Source organism: Chrysochloris asiatica, unplaced genomic scaffold (assembly GCF_000296735.1).
Source record: "Chrysochloris asiatica unplaced genomic scaffold, ChrAsi1.0 scaffold00157, whole genome shotgun sequence".
NCBI lineage: Eukaryota > Metazoa > Chordata > Mammalia > Afrosoricida > Chrysochloridae > Chrysochloris > Chrysochloris asiatica.
This window is the reverse complement of record NW_006408675.1, coordinates 397674-421637: the sequence shown is the minus strand read 5'-3', so window position 1 is coordinate 421637 and position 23964 is coordinate 397674. Positions and strand designations below refer to the sequence as shown.

At 40.9% G+C, this 23964-nt stretch overlaps 1 protein-coding gene and 1 pseudogene across 1 annotated transcript in view; one reads left to right on the top strand and one right to left on the bottom strand.

Moving 5' to 3' along the window:
• Positions 1–23964, top strand: part of MCCC2 (methylcrotonoyl-CoA carboxylase 2 (beta)) — a 123666-nt gene that overhangs the window by 60522 nt on the left and 39180 nt on the right. The window contains exon 8 of the mRNA XM_006870957.1: positions 6034–6098. Coding sequence (XP_006871019.1) covers positions 6034–6098 — 65 coding nt within the window. The remainder of the gene's footprint in view (positions 1–6033; positions 6099–23964) is intronic.
• LOC102824007 lies at positions 21547–22638 on the bottom strand (annotated as a pseudogene).

Here is a 23964-nt window from a genome sequence, read left to right as displayed (position 1 = left end):
TGAAGTGTCTGTTCATATCCTGTGCCCACTTTTTAATTGGGTTATTTGTCTTTTTCTTGTAGAGGTGTTGCAGTTTCCTGTATATTCTAGAAAACTTTATATTTTTTAAAAACTTAACTTTTTGAATAGGTAAAGCATTCATAAGACTTAAAAAGTCAAAGGTCTCTCTCCCACCCTGTTCACTCTCCCCTTCTTTTAAATGTCTATTGTATCTGTTCACGCATCTCTTTATGCATATGCACGCGCACGCGCACACACACACGCGCGCACACACACACACACACATATATATATATATATTTTTTTTTTCTTATCTCCCTCCATTTCAGATAATGGTTAACATAATATGTGTAGTTTATCAGCTTGTTGCTTACGTTGTGTTGAACAGTATTACAGATGAGGTAGAAGAAGGGTAAGTTGATGCTGACCATCTTATGGGGAAAAAATAATCCTTTTGACAAATAGATAAATGCAGAAGAATGATGGACCCCTTCTTCACACACACACTAAAACTAACTCAAATTCAATCATAGACCTAAATGTAAGAGCTGTATTTCTAATATTTCTAGAAAATAAATAAATAAAAGTGTAAGACTTTGCTCTAGACTCATGGAAAGAGAAAGGCTGTGTGCTGGTGGCCAGGAGGCAAGTGTGCAGAATGTGCCCTTTGGTTGTTTAAATGATTATATATTCCTGAGTGTTTTTGTGTACGTCTTCCCCCCCAAAAAAACAGAGGGAATAGAACACAAAAGAACAGAGGGATAGAAGCAAATACTCTTAAATGATGATGCACGGAGGGGATTGTAATCATTGAAACTATGAGTGAAAAACCAATGTTCTCCCATGTAAACTATCACTTAGTTCACAACAAAAACTTCAATAAGAAAAAAAAAAAGAGTAAGATTTTGGAATAGACACCAGAAACAAGCGATAAGAAAAAAGAACAAATGGGATGATAATCACAATTAAAAATGTGTGCTTCAAAGGAGGAGCCACTAAGAAAGTGAAAAGATGACCTAGAGAATAAAGGAAAATATTTGAAAATTGTATGTCTGTATCTAGAACATGAATTCTTATAGTTCAACAATTATTACTCCAATTAAAAAATGGGCAAAGCATTCGAATACACACAGTTTTCCAAGTAAATAAATCATCGGTAAACACAGGAAAACAGCTTCAACAAAAGTAACCATTTGTTATGTTGTTAGTTACCACTGAGAGTGAAATGTTGCCTGGTTGTTTAAATGGTACCACTTTCATGATTGTTGGCATGTTTGAATCCATTGTTGCAGCTATTATGTTAGTTCCTTTCCAGCAAGGGGCCACATTTTCCATTATTCTATTGGACAGTATTCAGTTGGGATGTGTATGTTTCATTGGCTGATTTTCAGAAGTAGATTGCCAGGCCTTTCTTCCTAGTTTGGTTTAGTCTGGAGACTGTTGGAGCCTGGTCACCATGGGTGAAATACTTGTGGCATAGCTTCCTGCATAATTCCAACACAAAAGCCATCATAACATGTCAAACTGATAGAGGGGGCGTTAGTGTAAGTCAAAACCATAATAAAATCTCATTTCACACCCACTAGACTGGTTATAAGGAGCTCTGGTAGCATAGTAGTTATGAATCGGGCTGTGAACTGCAAGGTCAGCAGTTTGAAACTACCAGCTGTTCCGTGGGAGAAAGAAGAGGCTTTCTGCTCCCATAAAGATTTATAGTCTCGGAAGCCCTGTACCGGGTCGCTATGAGTTGGAACCGACTCCACAGCACATCACTACCACCAGACTGGCTATGAAGTCCTGGTGGTGTTGTTGTCAGGTGCCATCGAGTCGGAACCGACTCATAGCGACCCCATCATTCCGTACAATGGAATATCATTCAGCCATAAAAAGGAATGAAGATTGATGCATACTGAGACATGGATTACTCTTGAAAACATTCTGCTAGGTAAAAGAAAGAAAGCTAAAGGCTTAAAAGGAAGCTGGGGAAGGAGATGTCCATGGTGACTTTGAGACGCTCTGTCATGTTCCTGGCAAACTTAAAAGGCTACAAGGTCTCGGGGTCATGCACATGCTCTAGAAAGACCTTGAGACCCTGAACAAGCAGGAGGTGAAGTCAAAGCAAAGTTGTCAGTAACCTGGCCTGGTGTTGAAGGTGCTCCAGTACACAGCCCCTCAACCAAGACTAGTTCCAGGCCGTTAAGGAAATCTCTGTCAGCCTAGCAACAATTATGAGGGTGATACCTGTGGTGTTTCCTTCTCCTGTGCTTAGGGCCATTAAGAGTCAAAACTGACTTGACTGCCCCCAACAACAACAACAACAAGCTAACCACGTATGTCATGAGCACTGTGGCTCTGAAGGATAAGCACTGTACTGGCAACCAGAAAGTTGGCAGTTTGAGCCCACCAGCTCCTCTGTGGGAGAAAGATGAGGCTTTCTGCTGTCATAAGGATTTGTTGTTAGGTGCTACCGAGTCAATTCCAATTCACAGTGACTTATACACACAGAACAAAACACCACCTGGTCCCGTGCCATCATCACAATTGTTGCTGCCGTTGTGCCAGTTGATCTCGTCGAGGGCCTTCCTATTTTTTGCTGACCCTCCACTTTACCATACATGATATCCTCCAGGGACTGATCCCTCATGATACCATGTCCAAAGTGTCACCATCCTGGCTTCTAAGGAGCATTCTGGCTGTACTTCTTCCAAGACAGATTTCTGTATTCTTCTGGCATCCATGGTACTTTTCAGTATTCTTTTCCAACATCACAACTCAAATGCATCAATTTTTCTATTATTTATTCAACTATCACATGCATATGAGGCTATTGAAAATATCATGGCTTGGGTCAGGTGTACCTATAGCCTCAGAAACTCTGCACAATTGTCATCATGAGTCAGAAGTGGCTCAACGGCATTTAACAACAAACAAATGAAAGAAACCATTCATAAAAGGCTGCATATTACATGATCACATTCATATGAAATGTCTAGAAAAGGTAAATCCGTACAGAGACAGGAAGCTGTTGCCAAGGGCTACGGGGATGGATACGAGAATGTAGAGTGGTACAACGTTCCTTTTTGGGGTGATAAAATTGTTGTGGAGTTGAGGTAGAAGTTATGATGGCACAGACTTGTGAATATACTAAAAGCCACTGAATTAATCATTGTGGTTTTTATGGTATGTGAATTATATCTCAAAAGTATGACTTCAAAAGTCTGTCAAAAAAGAATGTTTTTGGCTTTGGAATGCTAATACAAGCTTATTTTTTAAAAGTATGTTAAAAATGATGTATGATTTGAAAGAAAATAAATATATTTCCAAAATGACAGTGTTAATTTTTAATGATTTTTATTGATGTTCAGGTAAACTTGGAGAGCTGACATTTCAAATTTTCTAAAAGTCTCACGAAAGTATTCAAAAAGACTGGAACATTTATTATTTTCCTCCTTCTGTATATGGTACCATCGTTGGTTAATCGAAGGAAAGTTTACTTAAAATGTGCTTTTGTATAGCCCAGGGTACAAACGTTCATGAGTAGCTCTTATTTTTCATTAGAATATGAGTAAAGACATGACTAAAAGTTGAAAGCATCTTATTGCAAATACAAACAAGCAGAAGGATAATAATGGAATGATGCTACTAATTTTTTTCTAGAGAAGATTTTGTTTAAGGGGAAATGGATCTGATGTCTGTTCACTGGATTCAGTTTTGTACGTTTGAAAGAAACAACTTAACCAGAGTAGCATACAGTTTTGTTAGAGAAAGAACCTTGTTATGTAGTCTGTTTCTGGAAGACCGTATCTGGGAGCGGGGAGGAGGGGTGGGAAGAGGCAGCAGCAGCTCATCTGTTTAAGAATTCTAAATTCTGATGCTTATTTTGCTGAAAATTGAGAAAAGGTTTTGTAGGTTCCACAAATACTGTTCAGTAACTTTGAGTGGTTTACAAAAAAGGATAGTAAATTTTTGAAGGAACTTTTTGTTCTCCTGCATTTGTTATTTAGTAGAATGAGCTGTTTTATTTTCATTTTCTCTCTGAATTTTTTCAGCTATGCATCTGTCACCATATCAAATGTGTAGTGGGTGTTCAATAAATAATTGATGACGAATCCTTGTTTTTTGTTTTTTTTTTGATCCCTGCAAAGAAATCCAGTTTATCTGTTGTTTATTGCTTTTATAACTTTAAATATCCAGATGCTTATAACTAATTATTGCCTGGATTAAATTCTGTTTTATACAGATTTTTTTTTTTTTTTTTAAAATAAGAGAACCAAGAACTTAATTAGGAGCATGGAATAATTGGAGTTGAAAATTATTGTTACTGATTTTTGTGGAATAATATTTATTTAAAGCTTTTAATGTAGGATATGTTATTTCTGTGCTGTATTTTATATTAGTGTTCATTATTCTAATAAGGAGCTCTGGTAGAGTAGTGGTTACGAATCGGGCTGTGAACCTTAAGGTCAGCAGTTCAAAACTATCAGCTGCTCTGCGGGAGAAAGATCAGGCTTTCTACTCCCGTAAAGATTTACACCCTTGGAAACCCTGTACAGGGTCGCTATGGGTCAAAACCGACTCAACGGCACTTAACAACAACAACATTCTAATAAAAACAATTCTTGTTGAAGACGAGGAAAAAATTAATCCAAAGAAGTAGGAATCAATAGGTAATTCCTAAGATAACAAGTTGGCATTTAGCACTTACTAATTTTTCTTTCTTCTTTCTTGTAGAATTTTTCAGACTATAATTAAGGCATTCTTAATTTATGACTTGAGGTTTCTTTCCTTTTGATCATATCCTGCTGAATCTTAGATATAGGTAATTTCAGAGATTTTTTTTCCCACCTTAAAGATGGTGTATATACACTGGTGGGAACTGGAAATTTAAAGTTTAGGTTGTTGTTGTTGTTAAGTGCCATCGAGTCGGTTCCGACCCATAGCGACCCTGTACAGGGTTTCCGAGGGTGTAAATCTTTACGGGAGTAGAAAGCCTCATCTTTCTCCCACGGAGCGGCTGGTAGTTTCGAACCGCTGACCTTAAGGTTTACAGCCTGATTCGTAACCACTACGCTACCAGAGCTCCTTTTAAAGTTTAGGTTATGAGTTATAAAAAGAAGACATTCGTTCAATGCACATTTATTCAAATGTGAGTATTCATAGTCCCTACTCTCAAAATTTGAACTGCAAGGTCGGCAGTTCAAGCTCACCAGCTGCTCCTCGGAAACCCTATACAGGGTCGCTATGGGTCGGAACCGACTCGACGGCACTTCACAACAACAACAACCCTCAAAAAGAGCCCTGATATGGTGCTGTAGGATAAGCACAGGGCTGCTAACTTCAAGGTCGATAGTTCAAACCCACCAACCACTCTTGGAAACCATATTCTTATTGCTATGAGTCAGAAGTGGCTTGTCAACACACAACAACAACCCTCTAAGAACTCATGGGTGTAGAGGAGAATACAGGGACACATGCAAATTAATGTAATACAATGTATAGAGTCATGCTGGAGGTGGTAGTGCAACAATCTTGGATTACAGATGGGCAGACATTATTCTTATTAATATTCTAGATGTCATTGGTAGGACGGCCAGGTTAGGTTACGGAAAGTCACATAGAACTGGTACTTCCAACTGTAAGTGAGAATCCAGCAAAACCGTGAGAGGGAGAAGAAATCCCAGACAGTGGGAACAGCATGTGCAGAGATACAAGGCCTTCAACATGTATGTTGAGGCAGCATGATGGATGAGAAAGAGAATGGGCTTTCAGGTCAGAAATGTCTGGGGTCAAATCAGGCTCCTTCATTTGCTCAGAGGCTATGGGCAAGTTCCTTTGTGGAGCTGGGCTCAGTTTTCATCATTTGTAGACCAGAGATAAGTTTATCTAGATTTGCTGCATGGATGGGATGAAAAAATACAATGTTCTTTCACACTGTGGAAGAAGTAGGTATAGTCAGGAGATATGCATGTTGGGAAAGCATTTTTATTATCTCTGATGGACAGATGTCATCACTGATTTTTATCCATCTTGTAGGTTAAAGCAGCAACTGGAGAAGAGGTGTCAGCTGAGGATCTTGGAGGTGCTGATCTTCATTGCAGGTGAAACAGAAACGGGCGTTTCTTTCCAGGATTGATGGTGGATATTATTTGTTTGGGGCCTTGGTCAAGGTCAGCGGTTCCAATCTACCAGCTGCTCCTTGGAAACCCTATATAGGGTCACTGTGAGTTGGAACCAACTTGACAGCACTTAACAACAACAACATTGTTTCTTTGTTTAAAATAATTTAAAATTTATTTATTTTAAATGCTAATCTTGCCAGACCAAATCATGTTTGTTTGTTTTCTCTTCTCAATCTTTTGTTTTCAGGTTAAAAGTTCTTTAACCTGTAGAGTTATATTTCCAAGCTAGAGGGTCAGCTTTCCTGTTTAATACCAGAAGCACAGGAGAGGCAGGCCTTTTATTTATGTAACAAGCATTTGTTGGGCACTTGTTATGTACCAGGTGCTGGGGATAAGGCAGTGAACTAAATGGACACAGGCTTTACCCTCAAGGAGTTTCTACTTTACTTGAAATCGGCAATAAACAACTAATAACAACAACAAAAATGTATATGTAGTGAGGGCTACAAAGGGGGAGTCTAGGAATTGCTTATAGATAGTGGATCTAACCCAGTAGTATGCTGGTGCTTGATAGCTGATTCGTTGGGGAGAAAGATTCTGATTTGAGGTGTTTGCTGACTTTTGTGGTATAAGTTATTCCACCATGGCTGATTTCCAAGATACCAACATGACATCACTGAATGTGGAATTGGAGAGAGAGATGTGCACTTGACTCTTGTGTGCCAGGTGTGAGCTGGTTCCAACACACTGTTGATCTTACCTTTTCAGGTTAAGGTTAAGGGGTAAAAATAGATTTGCCTCCTAGGATTCTGTGAGCAGTAAATGATAAAAGAACTATAAAGTACTTGAAGCAATATCTGCTCTAAGTAAGCACCTACAATAAAACTGCCAATATTATTGTTGTTATCATTGGTCTTTGAACATTCTGGATTCTTGTATTAAAAGCAATGGGGAACCATTGAAGGATTTTAAGCAGACATGTGGTTTTACAGATATTTCAATAGAAAAATCCCTCTGACTGCCAGATGCTTAGAAGATTGGCAGAACCTGAGTGGGGACCAGTTGGATGATGCTGGTGGCCTAAATGGATGTGGTTGGAGGAAAGATAGAGGGGATGAGCAGATTTGAGCTCTATTTTTGAGGTGTAATTGAGACACTTGTATAAGGCGTATAGGAGAGTAAGGTGGTGGTTTGAAATGGCTTTATTTTCTGGGATTAGGAGGGGATGGGGGTCACATATTCCTTTTGAACCTGATAAGGTGTGGAGATGCTGAGTGGGAGTTCACTGAAGGAGCCTGTAGTTCCAGGAAGAGATGGGGGCTGGAGACCTTTTTTTGGGAGTCATCAGCATGGAGCTGAACTTCATACCATAGAACTAGATGAGCTCACTTAAGGGTGAATTTCTGTAGAGGAGAGGGCCCAGGAACCTGTCCTGAGGAAATTGAACCTAGCAGCAAGTAGATTTCATCATCAACCTTGGTGGCCTAGCAGGTACTGTGTGCTCCCTTTGTTCTAAGATGAGGCAGGCAGCAACAGGAGGCCGGTAGGTGGGAGAAGGCAGATGGATTATAACACTTCTACATTCCTATCAAAGACCACTGCCGAAGGTTTTCATTAGGTGGTTAAGGGACATTTGCCTCGGGTTTTCATTCATTCATTTCTCGTTGAGCACTTATTGGGGATAGACTGAGTGCACAGAAATGATCACTGCTGAAAAAGAATTTCAGGTTTAATCCCTGCCTGCCCCCAATGATTTATAATTTATTTAGGCACATAAGAGATGTGAATGAATGAGCCACAAAACAGTTAGACAATAAATATGCTAGTGTGTATCCAATTGGTAACATGGAGGCTGCGTACATTAAGCATTGGATTGTGAACCAGCCACTCCATGGGAAAAAATGAGGCTTTCTGCTCCCACAAAGCTTTGGAAACCCTGTACAGGGCCCATGGCACTTAACAACAACAACAAAGTATTCAGTTGTACACATAAAGGCCAAAGGAAGAATGATTAAGAGAAAGACTGGAATAGAATTGAAGCTGAGAAATACTTCAAAGGAAGGATTTAGTAGTTGAGCTGAGTTTGAATGAAATGGCTATTTGTTCAGGTTAGTGGAACTGTGTGAGCATAGATGCAATATTACTGTCTGTGTCTGAGGCTCTGTAATTCTCTAGAAAGACTCAGAAAAGCGGTTTGTCTCATGGTTATGAATTACATTGAATGGATATGAAAAAATCAGCAAAGGAAAGGGGCAAAATCTAGAGGAAACCAAGCATCGCACTGCTACCTGAAATATTGGTGATTAGACCCCCTCTAGCCACTTATGGGGTGGTGGTGGTGGTGGGTGCCTCCTGGTATGGCACTGTGGATTAATGTACTGGACTGCAAAGGTGGTTTGAACGGCAGGGTTGGCAATTTAAGCTCACCAGCTATTCCTTGGAAACCCTAAACAGGGTCGCTATGGGCCTGACTTGATGGCACTTAACAACATCATCAATAGCCACTTGCAGGATAAAGATGAGTAATTTGCTTCTGTAAAGATTTATAGCCTCCGAAGCCCATGGATCAGTTCTACTCTGTTCTTTAGGGTTTCTATAAATCTGAATCGACCTCATGACAAGGTGTAATAGGATTCCCAAAGCTGTAGACAATATACTAAGTTGAGAATGTGTTGTTAGGTGCCCTCGAGTCGGTACCGACTCAAACTGACCTTATGCACAACAGAACGAAAGGATACCCACTTCTGTGCCATCCTCACAACTGCTGCTATGCTTGAGCCCGTTGCTGCTGCCATTGTTCCTGTCATCTTGTTGGGGTTCTTCCTCTTTTTCTGTGACCCTCCACTTTACTAACCATGATAACCTTCTCCAGTGACTGGTAAATCCTGACAATATGTCCAAAGCATGAGAGATGAAGTCTGACCATCTTGGCTTCTAAGGAACATCCTGGCTGTACTTCTTCCAATGCAGATTTGTTTGTTCTTCTGGCAGTTCATGTACTTTTAATATTCTTTTCCAATACCATAACTGCTATGCATCAATTCTTCCACCGTCTTCCTTATTCATTGTTCAAGTTTCACATACATCCGAGGCTATTCAAATACCATGATTTGGGTCAGATGCACCTTGATCCTCATGCTGACATCTTTGCTCTTCAACACATTAAAGAGGTTTTAGGCAGCAGATTTGCCTAATGCAATACACAATTTCATTTCATTTTTTTTTTTTTTTGGCTTCTCATGATTTTTTAAAAATGTTTTACTGTGAATTATGTGATAGTTTACATGGGAGAACATTAGTTTCAAATTCATCCTACCACATATTGTTTCATTGCCATGGTTACAATCCCCTCCATGCATCATCAACCAACCAAAGGGTATACACTGCTATCCCACCCCCTCTCCCCCCCGGTCTTCAGCACACAGCCCCTTTCCCTCTCTGGATCTGAAGTTCCCAGCTGCTCCATCTCTCCACGTCATTGTCTCTGCCTCCATCTCCGGCCTCACTGCTTCTCTGTGTAGGGTCCTACTCTCCGCTCCTCTCCATTGATGGTCCCAGGGACCTCCACTCCCAGACGGCAAAGTTAATCATTCCCCTCCTTGCTACAAAATGTCTACCTTTACATTTCCAACTCTCACAATCAATTCTGATAATAATTATTCACTATTGTATAGCAAGAGATCTGTCCGTATCTCCTTTCATCAGCCCTGCCTAGACAGATTGGACATTACTCAGTGGAGATTCTGCCTTCCTCCACACCCTCTGGATCTAGGTTCCCTCTTGAAAGCTTGTAAGCCAGTAACATCTTGCCTATGTAGCCCTCCCATTTTGGGTAACCAATGTCCAAGTTGCCCATCCCTGTCTACTCTGTGTATGGAGGCGGTGGGAATGATCCTTGCTGTGAAGATAGATTTGTTCTGTCTTTTGAGCTACTGCATCCATAGGTATAGGTCAAGTTCATCAATTTTTTTCCACTCTTTTTTCTTCTTCGAGTTGAGCTCTGATCATCCAGTCATTGAAGCCAGGTCAAGTGGGTATTATCTGTAAGTGTGGGTGTTCCTGTGTATATGCTCTCTCTTCTTATCAGCTGGACACTTCACTCTCCACTCTAGTCCTCTGTGGCTATGTCACTGACTCTGGGCCCACGAGTTCCCAGGTTTTGCTACACTGATGGCCAACCAGGTCTCCACCCGGGTTCACAGGAGTCTATTGAACATTGTAGGGCTTAGCTTGCAGCTTCATTGCTGTTTTTCCATCACTTCCCTTTATCGGTGACGAACGTGGTCACCAATCAGAGCATGTATTCCCATTGAGTCTTAGCCTTGGAAGGGGATTTGCTCTGAGGGGACCTGACCACTTGCCTTGATGTCTCCTGGGAGAGCAATTTGCTTGTTCTTGTAGTAATCAGTCAGACTGCCTATATTGTTTTGTATTTTTCCTTTCAGTCTGTCTTTCAAGAAATATCATCTGTTCTTCTAGCTACTCTAGGCTGTCCTGGCTGTCCTTTCAAGTGGAAATTTCCCACCTCTCAAGATTCTGGATGCGGTTCATGAGACCACGTATAGTCTTAAGTAATGCAGAGGCTCCACAGGAAGCCTCCTTCACTGGGCACTTTGTAGCTGCATTTAGGTATTCCAATCAGTTATAGGCAGAAGACGGACTTACAAGTTTTCTATGGTGATATTTCTGGCTATTCCTTCCTCTCCCCCTCAAATGTCTATTTTAGAATGGTATGCCAGGGAAACTAAAATTGAAAAGACAGGCAAGCATCTTAACATTATTTATCCCCTTTTTCCCATTCCAACCATGTTTCAATCACTGTACTCCAGAGCCCTGTTGTTCCAAGGTTGTATATACATCATTATTTACCTCTGTCCCACTTAGCGCATGCAAACCTGCTTAATTGTTCGCCCATCTGCTTTGTTCTTCCACTCCCTTCCCCCTTCTTGTATACTGACCCCCTCCCTAACACCCAAACTATCCTGTGTCTATTCCCTACTCTGTGCTCTCCCTTCCTCTCCCTTCCCTTACCCCACCCTCCCACATCCCAGTAAACAGCAAAAAATCACCTCCCCCGCCTTTAGTATGGGTTCTTTTTTTTTAGTCTTTTATAGTAGTGGTCCTTTGCAGTATTTCTTCTTTTGTGGCTGACTAATTTCACTCAATGTAATGTCGTCCTCAAGGTTCATCCATGTTATGCGGTGGCTTTCAGCTTCCTTGTTATTCTTCAGGGTAGCATAATATTCCATTGTGTATATGTACTACAGTTTGTTTATCCATTCTTCAGTTGATGGGCACTTTGGCTGTCTCCATCTTTTTGCTACTGTAAATAGTGCTGCTGTGAACACTGTTGTGCATATATCTACTCATGTTATGGCTCGTATTTCTTGTGAGTAAATGCCAAGTAGAGGAATTGCTGGATCATAAGGTATTTCTGTTTCCAACCTTCTGAGGAAGCGCTGTATTGCTTTCCAGAGTGGTTGGACCATTTTGCAGTCCCACCAGCAATGCAGGAGTGTCCCAGTCTCTCCACATCCCCACCAGGATTTATTGTCCTCTACTTTTTTGATCTTTGCCGTTATTGCTGGTGTGAGATGATATCTCATTGTTGTTTTGATTTGCATCTCTCTAATGGCTAGTGATCATGAACATTTCTTCATATGTTTATTGGCTTCCCAGATCTCCTCCTTGGTGAAAGTGTCTATTCATGCCCTGTGCCCATTTTTAATTAAAAATTTATGTGCATCAAAAGACTTCACCAGAAGAGTAAAAAGGGAACCCACAGAATGGGAAGAAATTTTTTGCAATGAGACATCAAACAAGGGACGTATTTCTAAAATATATATGAAACTACAGCACCTCTACAAGAAAAAGACAAAACTTTGTGAAAACTCTTTAAACTCTGATAACGTGTCTCCTAAGTGGACATCTTGATGGGCACAGTTTAGTAACACACTTACTATGGCTTGAGGGATACAAGCATTATTAGTTACCTGTTAGGCAAAAAATATTGTGTCAAGTCTGGAGTTCTGAATCACAACGTCTGCTGGTTCTTTTCCTGGCTGCCACTTGAAAACAAAAATTAACCCATGAACTGGCTTTAATTTTTCAAAATTCTCAGTTTCCAGACTCCATATTTTTTTAACTTGGGCCCCTCGCCAACCGAATCCTTTAATGAACTCGGTAAAGACCCCAGTGTTACTCTCCATGAGGCACCATTCCACAGCATTGCCTATTTTGGCCCCACCCACTGGCCGCCCCGCTCCACCACTTGTTCTTAGCTGCCCCACACACCAGCAGCCACGGTCACAAGTCTCTGTAAACCCGTCACTGAGCACATCAACCCCACATCACCCTGCCTCCCATCTTCTTTTTAAAACAACAACAACAAATTTTTATTTTTTTAGAAAACTTTTTATTATGGATTGAATGAAGGTTTACAGAGCAGGTCTTCAGTTTTACTTTCAGTAAATCATATACTTTGCTCCACCGCCTGGTTGCTATCCCCTCCATGTACCAACAGTTAACAGCAGTTACTTTTATTCAGTTTAACTGTTGCATTCCTCCGTGTGTCTCCTGTTACTTTCATCTTTCCTCTGCTAACATCCTTCTTGTGGTATATTTCCTGCGCTGTCACCTATTTTAACACGTCTGTCCTTTAGCCCATGAATAATTTTCCCTCTCCCCTACCCCCTCCCAAGAATTATGAATTGTTTCTTTTATCAAGAAAACCTTTAAAAAAACCTTTTAAAATAAGACCATTGATCTCATACAATGCTTGTCCTTTTGTAATTGACTAATTTCACTCAGCATAATGTCCTCCAGGTTCAGCCATGTTGTGAGGTGTTTCACAGATTCATCATTATCCTTCAATGTTTTGTAGTATTCCATTGTGTGTACCAAAGTTTGTTTAACCATTCTTCTGTCCATGGGCTTTTCGTCTGTCTCCATCTTTTTGATATGTCTGTTGTACACAGCATATTGAAGGATCCTGCTTTCTTACCCATTCTATTCTTTGTGTCTCTTGACTGGTATATTTAATCCATTTTCATTCAGTGTAATTATCAATAGATATGAATTGATTGTTGTCATTTTTCTGTGTTATTTTGTTTTGTTTTGTGGTGCTGCTGGATACTTTGCTCCGCATAATTTTCTATGCTGAGTTTATTTTGTTTGTGGGTTTTATTTTCATTTCTGTTGTTAATGTTTATTAAATCTTTCTGATTTTCCTCTTTTAAAAATTTTGGTGTGAAGTGTATTAGTTTTCTTAGAGGTTACTCTGTAACTTATTTTTTACCTGCTTAAACAAGTATGTTTTATCTTGGCATGTACTTGACTTCCTAGCCATTTGGAAGGTCTATATCTACACTCTTCCCTCTATTTGCTTTATGGCTGACTTCATTATACATTGGTATCTGGTTCCATATTGTCAGTCTTGTAGGTTTATTTTATTTTAAATACTTTTATGTCTGGATTGAGTTCTGGGTGGTTTTGTTATGTACGGTAATTTCAGGTTGTCTGCTATTGGTTCTCAGTCCAAAGAACACCATTTAACTTTTTTTGTAAAGTTGGCTTGTCATTACAAATTCATTTAATTTATGTCCTGATATTGCCATTGTATTTGAGGGACAGGTTTTGCTTCATACATGATTCTTGGATGGCAGCTTTTCTTCTTTCAAATTTTGTGTGTGTCATCTCATTGCCTTCTTGCCTGCATGGTTTCTACTGAGAAATCAGATATTAGTCTTACTGGTTCTCCTTTGTAGTTTGAACTGCTCTCAGGATTCTTTTCTTTGATTTTGGAAAGTTTGATTATTATATGTCTTGGTGATTTTCTATTGGGATCTATCCTGCTTGGTGTTCATTCTACATTTTGTATGCTTACTTTCTTGTCTTTCATTATGTTAGAGAAATTTTCTTCCAACAACTCTTCAACAATTTTCTCTGTGCTTTTCATTTTGTTTTCCTGTTCTGGAATTTCTATCACCCATAAGTTGTTCCTCTTTATGATGTTCCGCATAACTCTTACGTTTTCTTTGGATTTTTAAAATTCTTTTTCTGACTGTTCTGTAGCATACTAGAAAATGAGAGATTTATCTTTAAGCTCACTAATTTGGACTTCCATTACTTTGCATCTGCTGTATTGTCCATTTCTGAGATCTTAGTATTAATCTTCTGGATTTCTAATTGTAGGTTTTGTATTGTTTCAGCATTTGCATTTATTTTGTCTATTTGTTTTTGTAGTGTTTTCCTGAATTCTTCTAAAGTTTTTATTGCATTCTCCTTGCTTTCCTTGCTGTTTCTGTGGATCCTTTAATAGTACCTAATTAGCATTCTTTTGAATTCTTTTTCAGTTAGTAATATTACCTTTCTTTTTCAGAAATGTTTTCTATCTCTGCATTCTGGTAATTTGTTTAAGCCATTTTCTCTTGTTTCTTTGTGTGCAGTAAAATTGTACTTGTCTCTGGGATTGTCGTATTTGTGAAAAAACAAACAGTGCAGTTTGTTTGTCCCAGAGGGGAAAAAATCTCTTTTGGGCTCCTGCAATTCAAGAAGCTCAGAAGGTAGCTGTGGAAGGGATGTGACAGAAGAGTTCCTGTCCCTAAATGGAGTTAGTTCCTCTTGGCCTTAGTACTATCTGTGTTCAGGACACTCAATCTAGAAGCACTTCGAGGAGGTGCTTGATGGAGTTGGTTTTAATGTCTGTTAGGACTACAGGGAAGTTGGGGGCAGTATGAGTGGTTAAATGCTTGTCTGGTGGCTCTGTGGGTTTTATAGGTCTGGAACTAAGCCCACCTGAATCCAGGTGCCAAAGCAGCACATCAAAGTGGCACAGCTGACCCTCCCAACTCACTGGAATGGCTTGCAACCATGTGACTCTGAACTTCCAGAGACCAGGGTCTGTGCTGGGGATGGATTAGGGTGGGAGCTGGCCACATCTCTGTTCACTAGGGGTTGTTGTTATTAAGTGCCATTGAGTTTGTTCCAAACCACAGTGATCCTGTACAGGGTTTCCAAGGAGCGACTGGTGAGCCTGAACTGCTGATGAAAAATAAATCACACCTTTTTGTTACCTGTTTGAATCTGTTCTGTCAGGCCTCCTTCCGCTTCCAAAGCTGCTCTAAGATGGTCGAGCTGTGTCTGGCCTGCCATTTCACCGGTCAGTTTCCCTGTCTCTCCATCTCTGTGCAGCCTCTCCTACCAGCAAGCACTCCATCCACCTCTCTAACTTTTCTTCTAAAGTTCAGGGTGCCAGAATATTCTTCTGTGCCTGTTTTATTTGTGTTCCATATCTTTGTTTAAAAGGTCCGTGTAGTGTGTCTCCCTAGTGCAATCTTGCCAAAAGTCTCCTTCCATCTTGCATCAAAATATGCATCATTCAATAATTGCTCATAGACTTCTTCAATATTGCAAATCAAGGCTTGAAGTTTTTCTTCAGTTCTTTCAGCTTGAGAAATACTGAGTGTGTTCATCCTTGATGATGTCTAACAACAGGTGTTTGCACATTTCATTATAATATTTGACTTTATCTTCTAAAGCTGCCCTTTGAAATGTTCTGTTCAGTTCTTTTACTTCCTCATTTCTTCCATTTACTTTAGCATCTTTATGCTGGAGACTAGTTTCAGAGTCTCTTCTGACATCCATTGTGGTCTTTTAGTTCTTTTTTGTCCTTTAATGACCTTTTCCTTTCTTCCTGTCTGATGTGCTTGATGTCATCCTGGTCTTGTGTCATTCATTTTTTCTTGAGATGATCTCTAAATTCACATGGGATGTGTTCAAGATCATATTTTGAAGTTAGGAGGATATAAATTTCATCTTCTAGTTGCCTCACTTACTAGCTTTGTAACATAGACAACCTACTTAACTTCCTTGAGTCACATTTCCTCATGTAAAATGAAGATATAAATAGTGCCTACCTCATAGCACAGTGCCTGGCCCACATGGTTGTTTTTTGGTGCTGTTGAGTTCACTCTGACTCATAGTGAACTTATTCACGACAGAACAAAATCCTGCGCTCTCCTCACAATTGTTACGTTTGAGCCCATTGCTGCAGTCATTGTCTCCATTCATTTCATTGAGGGTCATCTTATTCACATGTCCTTGAGGGATGGTCCCTCTTGATAACATTGCCAAAGTACAATAATAGCTAACAGAATTCGTGTGCTTAGTTTGTACCATCTGTTTATAAATTATCAGTTGATAATTAAAAAAAGGTTGGTATACACTAAGCACCTGTTAGCTAATCTTGTTACTAATAACCTGTTTAAAATCATTGCAGAATGATTAGGTGATGATGGGTTGGTTTTTTGTTTTGTTTTTCCAGTAATGTTAAATTTAGTAGTTACATTGCTTTGGGTTCTCTTTCCCTTTATAAATACATATTTATATTTCTCTGTTTAGTCATCCCTAAGAGCTACTTTCACACAAAGGCTTACATAAACATTTATAATACCATGTTTCATCAGAGTTTTCCTACTCCTGCTGTTGTGATAAATAATAGACAGCTTTTATAAGAAAAAAAATTATTTTATGTATTTATTTTGAAGGGTTACCAACTTAGAAGCACTTTCTTTTATTTCTGGTTGCTTCTGAATTTCTATAGTATAGCCCGAAGTCAGCAGTTGTAGCTGTTCATATGAGTGAAGCATTTGAAAGCTATGACCAGTTGAAAAAGGCCATTTTAAATGAAAAAAATTCAAGGATCTGTCATTGCAAAGCATTGTTGTTACTGCTGTTAAGTGCCCTTGAGTTGATTCTGACTCAAAGTGACCTTGTATAGGGTTTCTAAGGAGCAGCTAGTGGGTTGAACCACAAAGAAAGAGGGGTAAAGCCTCTGCTCTTATTATTCTAGAGGTAGAGAGAGACGTGAAACCACAGTGACAACCTGTCACTAAGAGATACCTCCAAGGCTTTAGACAAGATATTAAAACTTATATTTTGGCAGATTAGTCCTGACTTATAAAATGAACCAGAAGTCTGTATGTATGAACTAGGAGTAAGGCTTGGTCTAGTTTTAGGGTTACAATTAGGTTTATCTTTGTTATTTAATTGTTTTCTTGAAATCTATTTGATTTCCTCTTCATTTAAAAGTTCGGTTACTAGATTGTTCCCTGTGTTTGCTGTTTTAGATTCTGTCTTCATGTCGATTCTGACTCACAGCCACCCTATGCACAACAGAACAAACCACTGCCTGGTTCTGCACCATCCTCGTAATTATTATGTGTGAGCCCATTACTGCTGCCACTTTGTCAGTCTATCTTGTCGGGTGTCTTTCTCTTTTTTACTGACATTTATTTTCCCAAGCACTGTGACTTTTCCACGGTCTCCCCCCTGGGAACATGTCTGAAGTGATGAGAGATGACGTCTCACCATCCTATCTTCTAAGGAGCATTCTGGCTGTACTTCTTCCAGTGCACGTTTGTTTGTTCTTCAGGAGGTCATAGTACGTTTAATATTCTTCTCCAATACCATAATTTGAATATATCAGCTCTTTTATGGTTTTCCTAAATCATTGTCAGTTTTCACATGCTTATGAGGCTATTGAAAATACTAGTTTGAAGTAAGGGTCAGATGCACCTTAGTTTTTAAACTGACAGCTTTGCTCTTGAACACTTTAAAGAGGGCTTGTGTAGCAGGTTTGCCTAACGCAATACATCTTTGGATTTCTTGACTGCTGTTTCCCTAAATGGTGATTGTGGATCTGAGCAAAATGAAGTCTTAGATAATTTCAATCTTTTCTCCGTTTGTTGTGATGTTATTTATTGGTCCAGTTGTGAGGATTTTTGTTTTCTTTACATTGAGGAGCAGTCCATACTGAAGGCTGAAATCTTTATGAGTATTTTAAGTCCTCTTGCCTTTTAACAGGCTAGGTTTATCTTTTGCATATCATCGAGTGTTAATGAGTCTTCTTCCAATCCTGATGCCATGTTCTCATATATTTCAAATTCTAGCTTTATTTACTTAACATATAGATTAAATAACTATGGTTGGTGAAAGAATACAACTCTGGCACACACCTTTCCTGATTTTAAACTATTCAGTATACCCCTGCTGTCTTCTACCAGCGGTGTCTTGGTCTATTTACAGGTTCCTCATGAGCACAATTAAGGAGCTCTGGTAGCGTAGTGGTTACGGATCGGGCTGCGAACCACAAGGTCAGCAGTTCGAAACTACCAACTGTTTCGTAGGAGAAAGATGAGGCTTTTTGTTCCCGTAAAGATTTACAGCTTCGGAAACCCTGTACAGGGTTGCTATGAGTTGGAACTGACTCCACGGCACATAACAACAACAACAACAACAACAACAACAACATGAGCACAATTAAGTGTTCTGGAGCACCCATTTTTCACAGTGTTATCTATAGTTTGTCATAATCTACACAGCTGAAAGCCTTTGCATAGTTCAGGGGTGGGGAATCTTTTTTTCTGCCAAAATATATGACATTGTTTCAGGGTCATACAAATTTATCAGCTTAAAAATTAGTCAATCATATTTGTTCAAACATTTATTCAATCATTCCTAATGTGATGGCTGGACTCCTGTTGTGAGCCAATAGGATAAGCACTGGACTGAAAATCACAAGATTGACAGTTCAAACCTACCAGTTGCTCCTCGGAAACCCTAGACAGGTTTGTTATGTGTTGGGACCAACTCCATGGCACTTAACAACAAATATGATGACTGGAACTGTGGTTGTCTTGGCAGGGCCAGACCAAATGATTTCGTGGGTCTTATATGACCCAAGGGCGGAACATTCCCCACCTCTGGTATAGTCAATAGAACACAAGTAAATCTTTTTCTGGTATTCTCTGCTTTAAGCCAAGGTCCATCTGACATCAGCAGTGATTTCCCTACTTCTATATGTTCTTCTGAAACCTGATTGAATTTCTGGCAGTTCCCTGTCGATGTACGATTCCAGCTGTTTTTGAATGATCTTTTTAAAGTTTTTATTGGGAAAGAGTGAAAGTTTACAGAACAGATGATCAGTTTCACATCATTTTTAAATTATCTTCAGCACAATTTTACTTGTGTGTGATATTAATGATATTGTTGGATGATTTCCTCAGTTGGTTGAATCACCTCTCTTTGGAATGGGCATAAATATGGATCTCTTCCAGTTGGTTGAGCAGGTAGCTTTCTTCCAAATTTCTTGGTGTAGATGAGTTAGTGCTTACAGGTCTGCATCAGTTTGTTGAAATATTTCAGTATATATGAGCCTTGTTTTCACCAGTGCCATAAATGCAGCTTGGACTTCTTTCTTCAATACTGTTGGTTCTTTTTTTTTTTTTTTTTTTTAAATCTTTTATTGTGAATTTTGTGATAGTTTACATGGGAGAACATTGGGTTGGTTTTACATTCATCCTATCGTTTATCATTTCATTGCTATGGTTACAATCCCCCCCCATGCATCATCAACCAACAAAAGAGTATACACTACAAGCCTTTCCCCCAGTCATCAGTACACAGCCCCTCTTCCTTTCTGTGTCCAAAGTCCCCAGCCGCTCCATCTCTCCATGTCATTATTTCTGCCTCCATCTCTGGTGTCACTGTTTCTCTGGGTAGAGTCCCGCTCTCTGCCCTTCTCCCTTGATGGTCCCAGGGACCTCTGCTCCTAGACTGAAAAATTAATCACTCCCCTCCTTGCTACAAAGTGTCTACCTTTACATTTCCAACCCTCACAATCAGTCCTGATAACAATTATACACTATTGTACCACAAGGGACCTATCCACATTTCATTTCATCAGCCCCACCTAGACAGATTGGATACTATTCAGTGGAGATTCTACCTTCCTCCATGCCCTCTGGATCTAGGTTCCCTCTTGAAAGCTTGTAAGCCAGTCACTTCTTGCCCATTTTGGGTAGCCAATGTTCAAGTTGCCCATCCCTGTCTACTCTGTGTATGGAGGGGGTGAGAATGATCCTTGCTGTAAAGATTTGTTCCCTCTTTTAAGCTACTGCATCCATATCCATAGGTATAGGTCAAGTTCATCAAATTGTATCAGATTACTCTTTTTTTCCTCTTCTAGTTAGAGCTCTGATCATCCAGTCATTGAAGCCAGGTCAAGTGGGTATTATCTGTAAGTGTGGGTGTTCTTGTGCTTATGCCCTCTCTTCCTATCAGCTGGACGCTTCACTCTCCACTCTAGTCCTCTGTGGCTATGTCACTGACTATGGGCCCAAGAGTCCCCAGGTCTTGCCACACTGCTGGCCACCCAGGTCTCCACCTGGGTTCACAAGAGTTTATTGAATGTTGTAGGGCTTAGCTTGCAGCTTCATTGCTGTTTTCCCCTCACTTCCCCTTATCGGTGACTAATGTGGTCACCAATCAGAGCGTGTATTCCCATTGAGTCTTAGTCTTGGAAGGGGGTTTGCACTGAGGAGACCTGACCACTTGCCTTGATGTCTCCTGGGCAAACAACTTGCTTGTTCTTGTGGTAACTGTCGGTCTGCCTATATTGTTTTGTGTTTTTTCCTGTAGGTCTTTCTTTCAAGAAGTATCTTCTGTTCTTCTAGCCACTCCAGGCTGGTCTGACCATTGGTTTTTGATCATGTGCTACCTCTTGAAATGGTTGAACATTGACCATTTCTTTTTGGCACAGTGACTTTGTATATACCTTCCCTCTTTTTTTTTTTGTACTAGGAGGCAGTGTAATTTATTGATCACATACAAGTTATAGACCAAGGCCAAAGTGCTGTTAAACACCCCCCTCCCCTCCCACTCAACCCACCAAGTACCTCCCCACCTGTACTATAAAAACGTAACGGAACACAAAGAAATACCACAGTTGAGGTGGAGAGCTGGGAACAAAAAGTGGCGCCAACCAAAACAAGACAGACCCAACCAAAAAAAGTCCAGGCCCAGACGGCTTCACTGGTGAATTCTACCAAACATTCAAGGAAGAGCTGTCACCAATTCTACTCAAATTATTTCAGAAGATAGAGGAGAAGATAGAAGGAGAAAACTTCCTAATATATTTTATGAAGGAAGCATAACCCTCATACCAAAACCAGAGAAGGACATCACTAAGAAAGAAAATAATAGACCAATATCCCTCATGAACATAGATGCAAAAATTCTCAACAAAACAAGACAGAAAGACAAGACACAACATCTTAATATATTTATATAAAAATCAACATGACCCAAAGGGAAAGTGGTCACGGCTGTGTCAGCATTTGGAGGGTCAGGACATGGCATGTCCCAGCTCTGCTGCAGAAACAGGGATGCGGGCCCGCCTACTTTGGAGGTTCTGGTCACCAGCTGGATATGCTTGTGGATGAAGAAGGTGCCTTAGAATTCCTTCCTACTTTGTAGATAGAGAGGGCCACAGGGGGAGGGCAGGGGCTCCAGAATGGCCACCACGCCCAGGGTAGAGAGGCCAGCCAGGTAATCAGTGGTTCTCCTCGGGACAGAGTTCATGGCCTCAGGAGATGGCGTATCTATATTCACATGGTGTGCAGCCCACAGACACCGTGGTGACCAGAATGCTGAGAGTCAGGAGTCATCAGACAAGTGGAACCTGGGAAAGGATGTTCTGCTTGGGTTTCCCACTGGGAATGTGGGTGGGAGTGGACCCTTGCACTGTGCTGTTTTCTCACCTGCGGAGCCCTGGTGCAGCAGAGGGGTTCTGGTCCCAGCCTCGGTGTCCTGGGTCAGCAGCGATTGCAGCTCCTCAAACAGCTGAATGTTGAGCAGGAAGGCAGTCTTGGCCTCTTCAATGACCCTCCGCCTTACTTTGGGGGTCATCTCAAGCAAGTTCATGCAGGTGCGGTAGAGCTGCTTAAACTTGGTGGCACTGGCGATGTTGGGGAAGGTGAAGAAGGCCAGGCCCTCTCCGCAGCTGGGCAGGTCCCGGGCCTTCTGGGCACTCTTCTTGAGGACCTGGCCCCCAGACAGGTCACCAAGATAGCTGGTGTAGGCGTGGGCCACTAGGAGCTCGGGCTCTGTGTGCCCCACAGTGTGAAGTTGCCTCATGGAGCTCCGAGTGGCTGCTGTGTAGGGGATGGTCACCTGCCAGTGGGACCCGTACCCGAAAGCCATGTCCTACTCTAGGACAGCCCTGCGGTGCAGTTCCTCTGGGAAACAGAGGGCTGTGTAGACTTGGTTCTCCTTGTTACACTCCATCTCCTCCTCCAGGGCCACGCAGATGTGGTACAGCGAGGCTAGGACCAGCTTAGAGCCATCTAGGGTCACCTGGCCCTTCTGAAAGTTCTGAAAGTTCTTCATGAACTCTCACCTCCTTGGTTGTTGTTGTTAAGTGCTGTTGAGTTGGTTCCGACCCATAGCAACCCTGTACAGGGCTTCCAAGGCTGTAAATCTTTACGGGAGCAGAAAGCCTCATCTTACTCCCACAGAGCGGCTGGTAGTTTCAAACTGCGGCTGGTAGTTTCGAACTGATAACCTTAAAGTTCGCAGCCTGATTCGTAACCACTACGGTACCGAGCTCCTTGTAGCCTCCGACAAATCCTGGGGCATGCTGTGGGGCTGCAAATGCTCCGTGTGGCTGGTGGCGCATGGGTGGCTCGGGTGGCTTGGGACAGGCTCAGAGGCGGCGGTAGTGCTAACTCACCTTCCCTCTTCTTTTGATGTTTTCTGCTTCATTCAATATTTTGTCCATTGTTGTTGTTTAGTGCCGCTTTGTTGTTTCTGACTCATAGTGACCCTGTATAGGGTTTCCAAGAAGCAGCTGGTGGGTTTGAACCTCCAGTATTTTGGTTAGCATGCCAGTGCTTATCCTACGATGCCACACCAGGGCTCTCATTGTTGCTAGGTGGCATTGAGTTGGTACTGACTCATAGCGACCCTATGCACAGCAGAACAAAACACTGCCCGATCTTGGGTCAACCTCACAATTGTTGTCACACTGAGCCCATTGATGCTGCCACTTTGCCAATCCATCTCACTGGGGGTCTTCCTCTTTTCTCTGACACTCCACCTTACCAAACATGGTATCTTTCTCCAGCGACTGGTCCCTCCTTACAATATGCCTAAAGTATGAGAGACAAAGTTTGACCATCCTGGCCTCCAAGGAGCAATCTGGCTGTACTTCTTCCAACACAGATCTGTTGGTTCTTTTGGCAGCCCATGGCACTTTCAATATTCTCCTCCAGCACCATAACTCAAATGCATCAATTCTTCTATGGTCTTATATTCATTGTCCAGCTTTCACATGCATAAAAGGTAATTGAAAATACCATGGCTTCCATAGAATCATTAAATATGGCAAGTTGAGGCTTGGATTTTTTCTTCAGTTCTTTAAGCTTGAGAAATGCTGACTATGTTCTTCTTTGTTGGTTTTCTGACTCCAGGTCTTTGCATATTTCATTCAAATACTTTGTTTTGTCAAAGTGCCCTTTGAAATTTTCTGTTCAGCTCTTTTACTTCCTCATGTTTGCCATTTGCTTTAGCTTCTCTACTATATGCAGGAGAGCAAGTTGCAGAGTCTCTTCTGACATCCATTGATGCCTTTTCTTCCTTTCCTGTCTTTTTAATTAATCTTTTGCTTTCTTACTGCATGATGTTCTTGATGTCATCCCACAACACTTGTGGTCTTCAGTCACTAGTGTCTTATGTATCACATCTTTTCTTGAGATGGTGTATAAATCCAGGTGGAATATATTCAGCATCATATTTTAACTCTCATGGACTAGTGTTAATTTTCTTCAGTTTCAGCTTGAACTTGCATATGGACAGTTGATGGTCTGTTTCCAGTCTGCCCAGGTCTTGTTTTGGCTGATGATATTGAGCTTTTCCACCTTTTTCTCCCACAGATGCAAGTAAATTTGATTCCTATGTGTTCCATCTGGTATGATCCATGTGTGTAGTCAGTCACCCTTTATCT